Source organism: Haliaeetus leucocephalus, unplaced genomic scaffold (assembly GCF_000737465.1).
Source record: "Haliaeetus leucocephalus isolate CR32 unplaced genomic scaffold, Haliaeetus_leucocephalus-4.0 Scaffold417, whole genome shotgun sequence".
NCBI lineage: Eukaryota > Metazoa > Chordata > Aves > Accipitriformes > Accipitridae > Haliaeetus > Haliaeetus leucocephalus.
This window is the reverse complement of record NW_010972853.1, coordinates 1,538,870-1,547,691: the sequence shown is the minus strand read 5'-3', so window position 1 is coordinate 1,547,691 and position 8,822 is coordinate 1,538,870. Positions and strand designations below refer to the sequence as shown.

The 8,822-nt window shown below is 42.1% G+C and overlaps 1 protein-coding gene across 4 annotated transcripts in view; it reads right to left on the bottom strand.

Annotated features, from left to right (window-relative positions):
- Positions 1–206: 206 nt before the first annotated feature.
- The window catches only part of ACTN1 (actinin, alpha 1), a 52,933-nt gene continuing 44,317 nt past the window's right edge, over positions 207–8,822 (bottom strand). For 2 of the 4 annotated variants that reach the window (XM_010574172.1, XM_010574174.1), the window contains 5 exons: positions 8,327–8,506; positions 7,284–7,430; positions 5,218–5,298; positions 2,960–3,118; positions 207–1,100 (listed from right to left, as the gene is read on the bottom strand). In XM_010574172.1, the coding sequence (XP_010572474.1) occupies positions 942–1,100; positions 2,960–3,118; positions 5,218–5,298; positions 7,284–7,430; positions 8,327–8,506 (726 nt within the window). In that variant the 3' untranslated portion in view covers positions 207–941. Of the gene's footprint in view, positions 1,101–2,959; positions 3,119–4,610; positions 4,677–5,217; positions 5,299–7,283; positions 7,431–8,326; positions 8,507–8,822 lie in introns of all 4 variants that reach the window. The other 2 variants (XM_010574171.1, XM_010574173.1) reach the window with 2 other exon arrangements.

Sequence of the window (8,822 nt, the reverse complement as noted above, 5' to 3'; positions counted from 1 at the left end):
AGACATAAATTTAAAAAGTAGTAAGAAAGCTGTGAAAATTCCGACATCATTCAACAAGAATGAAAAGCTTAAGGGCGAAAGGAAGTTTACCTTTGAAGTATTGTAATTTCAATTTAAAAAACATTAATTTTGGATGCTCTTTGTCGTTTGTGGTTTCAACTAAATAGGATTAAACAGTTTTACTATACAAATGAATAAAGTCTAGATTTGTTATCACAAGAAATTTTTAATATGGTTTGTGACAAGCAATATCAAAGTTATCAACTCTCAAGCTTCATGTTCTGAAACCAGACAACTCTCAGCAACAAAAAAAGTTGTGCACTGATAAACATAGGAGGCATATTGTATTTTTTAATTAAATATGAAAACATGAGCTGTGTACATTATTTTTTCCCTAGAAAACACAGCAATTTCAAAAGTTTATCATAAAATATTTTCATGAAATGAGTGAACCAGCAAACACATGCACTTGTGTGCCTTCCCCCCTCCCAAGATAAACGTGATAAAAGAGACATACGCAAATGTAAAAGTTAACAGAACAAGTGGTGTTTTGTTGTTGTTTGGTTCTTTTTGGAAAGGATGGAATGTAACATTGTGCTCGACTTTCTATGTCACAACAAAAAATATTTGGTGCAATATTTTAACATTTTCTTTTTAAGTTTCAATCTGGTGGAGAAAAATACCTTTTTCTATAATAAAATATGTCTGTTCTTTTTAAAACTTAACTTTTTTGCACAAAATAATTTTGTAAACTGTCATTTCAAGGGCAAGGTAGGCGGTGCCATGTGAATGTCCTCCCCCCCACTTAAAAATGTGATCTGTTATCTGAAGCAAAACAGGGAAACACAAAAAAGAGCGGAGCAGAGGCTGCTTTGCAAAGAGAAAGAAGGGCGTGTCGGACGGGGGAGAGGGGAGGGAGCGTGTGGTGGGACAGAAAAAAGTTAAAGGTCACTTTCGCCGTAGAGTGCCGTGGAGAAGGACATGTAGTCCAGGGCACCGGGTACAGCATCACGGCCATTGTAGGGTGCCATTCTAGCAATGCAATATTCAGCCTGATCAGGAGGCAGTTCCCGCCGTAATTCATCCACAGTGATGTAGTTCTGCAATGAGGACAAACAATAAGGTGATCGTTACTTTCAGAAAACTGACCTTCCTCAGAGGGAGAACCACCCCCTGTCCCCCCAGGGCAGCAGACAACAGTCAGGGACAGGACCCCAACAACTCGACTAGTACTGTACACCCACACAGGGAGCTCTCTGCGCATACACCTTGGGAGGAAATGCAGTCACTCCCTACCGTTTGGACAAGAAAATGGTTTTAACAACAGAGAGGAAGACTGTTTTTGCGGAATAGATGCTGGCACACCTAAAGAAAAGACCTGGAGGTAAGTAAGGTAAGTTATTAGTGTAAGACTGTGCCTTCCCATTGACAGTGGAGGTCCTGCTGAAAGCAAATGGAAGGAAGCAGAAATTTCATTTGGATCCTGTCCCTCACTGGCAGGAGGTAACAGCTGCTTGTGCTGCTTGAGAGTTGCTGTTGCCTCTCTTCAGAGCAAGGAAAGGAGCCATCCCCACTAGCTCTGGCTGGTGGCACCAATGCAGGCAGCAGACAAGCAAACACTTTGTATTGCTTCCACAGTTCCCCCAACAATCCTTGCCTTTCACAGCAGACGTTTTTAATAAGCAAGCAAAACTTCTTATGTAAATTCAGCTTCTGGAGACTCACTGAGCTGAGCTGAGGTAGCCTGGCTTCTCTCCATGCAGTAGGTAACAGTAGCTGCCTGTTTGCTAACCAGTATGTTGTCTTTAGCTAACTGACTCACGGGCATTTGCAGTCTGTCTGAACAATGGTTCGGGTTTCACACCATCTCTCCCTCTCTCTCCTGTGACTTTCAATTCTTCCCCCCCCTCCGCCTTTCAGTGTAATGATTGGAGTGAGTAAAGAGGTATTTTTCTTCATAATGAAATGCTGTCTGATTCATGTTATAGTCACTAGAGCACATTGAACACTGACAAGTATATTTAACGTACTGCACAGAGTAAACAAGTTAATAAGTAATACTGTATCCAAAAGTACCTATTCATTCAGTGATTAGCTTATCTGAATAATGTGGAATTTTCAGGCTTTGAAAGACAATAGGACCGGCTTTAGTCAGGTAGATGCCTAAAGGACAGGTATCATGGGTTTCTACATTACAGATTATGAAAAGATTATTAGTGAAACATGGAAACCAGTACTGGATTTAAGAGTAACTCATTACAATCAGAGAAATGGTATCCCACATTTCAAGTGAGATGAATAAAATCATTAGCAAACATAGATACATTAATATTACACGTACATATTATTTGTTCAATTACATAAAAGATCAGTGGGGATTGTTATATGAGAAAAATAAGATTACTTTTTTTTTTATCAGCTGGTTCCACTGATGATGCAAATTTAGAAAATGAATGCTTTTAGTATCATCCTGGGAGTTTTCCTACTTTAGACCAATTTCTGTCATTAAAAGATGCTCCTCTTGCAGCTACAGCATATCCCCTATGAAAATCTATTGATTGTATAACAACTGATAGTGACACACGTATGTCTGAGAAAGGTCATCTCAAGTTTACAGCTGTCAGTAATTAATAGTTTTTCAAGACTAATCAAGAACCATCTGTTGAATTTGCTCATACATTTTAAAATAACAAACTGCAACCAAGCTCTTAATTAAATTTTTAAAGCAAGAGTGGGCAGCAAAGTTCTGACTGACAGCTGAACAGGACTTTCAAATGCGTTGGCAGGCTGCTCATTAATCCACACTTCAGCCTTGCATTCCTCCAGCACCGCACAATGTTCATGTGAAAATACCCTCCATGCTGGAGAGTGCTTCCCTTGACACCTTCTCTCGGAGACAAAAGAGAAAAAGGAAAGCAGGAGCAATGCAGATGCAGAAAAGGAAGATGTGGAGCCTGACCTTATCTCCAGCCAGGATCTTGAAGGAAGCCATAACCTGGTCAGCAGTATCTGTATCTGCTGTTTCCCGGGACATGAAGTCGATGAAGGCCTGGAACGTCACTACACCCAAACGGTTAGGGTCGACGATGCTCATGATGCGGGCAAACTCTGCCTCTCCCTGGAGAACAAGAAAGTCATGTAAGCCTGGACATTTGAGCAGCAGTACTATGATAGTGGGGAGAAACTGTTCAGCAGCAGATCTCACAGCTAGAAAAACAAAGCCAAATAGAAACCACTTCTGATTTTTTTATCAGGATATTCTTTTTTAGCTTGCTATTTTGTACAATAGCTTCCCACTCATTTGTCCTTCAGAATAAAATATTCTCAGCTGTGCACCTAGGATACCATCCAGCTCCATCTACCTATAGGACAATGCTCCTATCAGGGAACATATCACCCAGACTTCAGGGGAAGATGCAAATTTCTCTGTAATACATGTCATGCTAGATGTCTCTAGCAATATTTGAAGATCTGCATTCATCAATTCCTTTTATTTTCATTTACTAGAAGAGAACTTTTACAGTTCTCTTCAGCTGCCAGAACAGAAGCCACCAGAAGAAATGCCTCTGGGGTCTTTAATAGTATCTGGTTCATCTTAACTAGACAGGCTTAGGAAAGAAGGACTTGCATATCTGGGGTGGCCCAGGGAAGTGGTCTTTACAGGAAGGATCCTACAGAAGCCAAAACCTTGCAGTGTAGTTTTCTGCTTTTTTTTTTTTTTGCATATAAACAGAAGATAATCTATTCTCATCTCTGGGACCCCTTCCTCCTCAGGTAAGAAGGAGGGGAGAGCAGAGGTGCATCTTTTCCTGGGAACAGGCTCTTCTAACACATCTAGAACAGTATACCTTCAAGAGTAATTAAGGTATCTAATCAAATGTTACTGTGGCTTGGCACACTACATTAAAGAGTCTGTATTTATACTGGGCTGATGAGTAAAATGATTAAACACTGCTTTGCCTGACATCAGGAGCAAAGATACTGAGAGTACAGCTGGATATTTTTGCACTACGCTCTTCTCCTGTCCTTTCATGAGCAACAGTCTTTGGTGAAGCTCTTCCTATTAGTTATCGCACCTCTCAAGGTGCCACATGTTACTGTTCTGAATATGCCGGTACTCTGGTGAGGGAAAAGCTACAGGGAGGATGACTGGAACTTGAACTTACTTACATGTACAGGAAGAGAGATGTGAAATAAATGGTAAGAATGAGAGAGGCAGCGTTTGAGTGTATTCAGAAATCAGGTCATGTATACTTCCAGATGAGTTCAAATGATACTTAGGGCTGGGGAGGTTGTCTGTGCTGTGCAGAGTGTAGGTACCAATACAAGGAAGTTTATTGTTTCTTCCACTTGTAGCTACACAGTTTGATAAATATAATTCTTATTTGAAAAATACAGGAATTAGACAATGATTTCCATTTTTTTACCTTCAGCTACCGCTGCGAGACAAAAATTATACATATACAACTAATACTAGATTTAACATCCGTTGCTGATAGTTCTGGAAAATAAGGCTGTATTTACCTTGATTCACTACACATTCTTCCTTTATTTTTGAAGGTACCTACAAGAATCACTTTGAACAGGAGTGACAGAGGGCTCTACATTACCATATTGTAACCCATGGAGATAAGGCAGGCTCGGAAATCTTCACAATCCATCATACCAGTCTTCTTCTACAGGGAATGACGCAAAGATGGAAAAAGCCAAGAGAGAAAAGGGAGACCAGTCGAGGGAGAAATGAACCCACAGGAGACATTACAAAGAATGAGTTTCACAGGGGAGGAGACAGAAGGAGAGATTTACAATGAAAAACAATAGAGGAAAGGTAGTTTGTGAAACCACGAAGAAGCAAAGGTGGTTTTGGACATGGAATAGTTTACACACAAGGAAGATATCAATGAAAAAAAGGAATGAAGATATCAAGCAAGACAGATTGAGGGATGGAGAAGAAAAGGAGTGTTAAGTGACACAGAAGTAAATGGAATAGTTTGAAGACATAAAAGGAATTCTCCCAAGACGAACAATTAGGGAATTAAGAAGGAATAGATACCAAAGTACATTTAGAGAGGAAGTAGTACAGAAAAGTGATGTATATATAGTCAAACACAAGAACAGCAATGACAGATGGATTAAGACAAACAAGAAAAGAAAGGAAAAAACTGTTATTTTTTCACAGTTTAACATCTGGCTGTGTTCACCACTAGCATTCAGTACCTGTGCATCGTTTCCAATATCGTAACCCAAGCTGATGAGACAGGCTTTGAATTCCTCAGGGCCAAGTGTGCCGGAGTGGTCCTGGTTATGCGGTGTGCCAGGCAGCAGGACATGCAGTGCCAGTGGGGTGACGGTGTGGGGCAGAAGGAAAGGAGACACAGAGGAGTTCAAAGGGAGGTGGAAGGACAACAAACAGGTGCACCATGCAGTGGGTGAGGAGAGAGGGAAAGGAAGAATGACATGCAGATAGAAAGACAGGGAAGAAAAATAAAAAGTGCACAACATTAGATATCACAATGACATTTCAGGATGTGCTAAAAATGCTCTTGGAACAGTTCCTTCTCAGAGAGCTCGTCACATCTTGAGAGCACTTGAATGACAAAAACAGTTAATGCTCAGAAGCCTCAAGATTTCCATCTCCCAAGTGAATTACTTGCGTCACTGCTTGTTATTCATAATGTCAGAAGCCCTGTGTTTCACTAGTAACCCGAAGTGCAGGTAAGCAGGCAGAGGCAGTGGGAAGCATTGCCTTATCTTCTAGTCAAAAGTCCCACTAAAGGAGTAGGTGAGGGCAGGTATGTTTGGCAACACACCCAAGGAAGCTTAGCTGTCAGGGCATCCCAGGAACAGACAAGGAAAAACAGCTGAAGCTCAGGGGAGCAGTGTTATGGCTGTATTTATGACACCTGCACATGAGGTGGTGCTTTGACTGGCAAAGCTATTTCAAGTGCTCAGCTCTGCAAACAGCACTGCTGTACAGCGCAGCACAACATGGCTTGGCAGCTGCTCTTCCCTTTGCTCATTCCCCGCTCCCCCAGTGTTTGGATGTACCCATCAAACTATACACAAGCTAGCACAGGAACTGAGCATCCCAATCCACCCTGCAGAATTTTAGCTCAGGACAGCTCCCAAGCACTGAAGAGCCCCTGCCTGCTGACACCATCTCTGGCCAGATCAAGGAAGCTACAGACAGGATGATGGGGCCAATTCCAAGCGACTTTCTTCAGAAAATCAGCTTTTAGAGTCAGCGTTAAGCCTTCATAAATCAAATACACAGATGAAGATGGGAAACCCACATTCTCTCTGCATTATCATTCGGATTGTTGTGGAGAGAGGGGCAAACGATATGAAGGTCAAAATATAACATCTACAGGGCTTTATGGGTCCCTCTGCTAAGAAAAGAAGCCATGTTTTTTGTTTTTCTCAGGCAGCTAGAGAAGGGCTGAAATAGCCAGTGTTCAAGCAATCTGAAAGTGTTGCCAATCTCTGAGGGTGGGCTGCAGCCCTGTTCTCTGGAGACCTTTCAAACAGTCTGGCTGGTGCAGCAAGTGGTGGAGAGCAACCTGTATTTGCATCACTGATTTAGTATCTCTGCAGGCTGCTCATGGATTTCCAGACAACGTTGACGGGGTTGATAATGGAGCCAGTTTCAGGCTTGGGCTGCTGTCTCTGCTTCCCTGCATGACACCTTTGTGATTCGGGTTGAGAAGGAAGAGCTGCAGACAGGCTGGCAAATTGAGGGAGGAGAATTTCCTTTAAGGAATTCCTTTCTTACTGCTCCCGTTAGTGCCTTGGCATGTATTTCCACAGTAAGGCAAGGCAGGCTTTACATCAGGGTTTATCTACACCATGCAACGCCGTGGTGTGTATAGATCCTCCTGTTCGCTCCATACAAGAGCAATACTGGTCTCCTCAATACAGGTTTATGAGATGGTATGTCAGAGTGGCGGACAGCTATTCCAAAGAATTTTATAAATCAGCATAATAATCTGCTCTCTGGAGAAGACAGGGTAAAAGTCTAATTTCCTAAATAAGCCTTCAAACTTTTCCATACTTAAGCTTTATCAGGAAACTTAGCAGTTTCCTGTGAAGATACACTTCTCCTCCCAGCCCAATGATCACTTAGCAGTCTTCACAGGAATGACTGCTCCACAGGAGTGGCATTTTTAAGAATGAAACATCTTCTATTGATCTAGTTTTATCACAGTGACTGTTTGCTTCTTATTGCACTTTGCAGTCTACATGGAAACTTTTAGCTTACCAAGCTGCAGTCAGCACTGACTTACCCTGTCAAAATGGTTGAAAGAAGCCCGGAACTCATTCATCTGTTCCTGGCTGATTCCTTTGGCATCACGGGTCAGAATCTGGTTTTCCACTTCGTTGATGGTTCTTGCAATTGTTGTTAGTAACTGCTCCCAGCCCACTCGGATATGCTGGAGAAAGAGGACAGGACAATTTTTAAATTAAAAAGTAGCTCTTCTGCCTCCCAGTCCAGTGGACAGGATGTGCTACTTGTTGCAAATGAAATGATCCTTGTGGCCAAGGCAGGAGAAGTCCATTTGCTCAGAAAAACTTCCTTCTCATCTGCAGTGAGCCAACCAGATGTTTAAAACCTGAATTTTGACTAAAAAAAAAAACATTGAAGAGGCCAATTCCTGATCTTAAAAAAGTCTTGGTCCTATTGCAAAGTTCCGTTGCCTTGTCAGGCAACATACTGGGGGCCTTTAACACAAATGAGAATCAAACTCAGTGCTTCTAGGACTTAGTTGGGCAGAAAACTCTCCTTACCAAGAAAATAAATAAACCACAGTCCTTGGAAGACACTGGTGCTCCACTGTCTCTGCTGCTGCTTAAGGGGGAGCTGGCCAGAAACCAAAAGACAAGTTTCAAAGCCCGTCTGTGTTCTGCTGGACTCATGTTGAACTCAGATTGCTTCCAAGAAACCTCACGTTGTCAACAGAAAGCCAGACTCCGATTTTAAAAAAGCTTTTGTTGGACTTTTTTCTTCTGCCCGGCTGTGGCAGCTCAAAATCACCAATAGGCTGCCACAATCAGGTGGCAGGAGAAATGAGACCAGCCACTCTTTCAAGCAATACTGTTGATCTCATGCAGGTTATTTCTATTGTCTCTATTTGGAAGTACATTGGAATGGGTTGGCATGAAGTACAGCAAGGCAAAAACAAATTCAGCAACATGTTGTTGCATGCTTGGCCACATTGTCAAGCTCTCCATTTTCCTGAGAACCACAACACGTTGCCAGAGCTAGATGTGGCTGATGCTAACTGGCCACAGCAGATGAGGCTGTCTGATCTGCTGCCAAAATATTTACCTCCATGGTGTAGTTGGTGTGCTTGTTGTCAAAGATAAGCGCTTCCTGGATCTGTTGGTGGTCTCCTTCCAACTGGTCAATCTTTGGTTTGTAATTCACAATGCTTTTCTCATACTGCCGCAAGTGGTTGAGCTGGTCCTCCAGGGTCCCATGCATCTCTATTGAAATGCGGCCAATCTCCTGCATTAGCAAAGCCAAAGGAGTTAGAACCCATTGGAAGCACAAGCCTCAACATGCTTGACATTTATTGCAGCTATTTCACACTCACACAGGATGATGATTCAAAAAAAATCTCACGGAGCAGTTACTTTAAATGAGCCAAGACAGTGTCAGCAAAAATTTTAGCAGAGCCCTGAACATTTTCCAAGTGAGGTGAGTCATGAGATGTGTCTCATACAAGGATACAAAAGAAAAGGAAACTGCAGTCCATAAGATAGTACTGTACCAAGCCAGATCTTTTTCTGATGTACTGTCTGCCACTAAGTTAGTCCCTTCA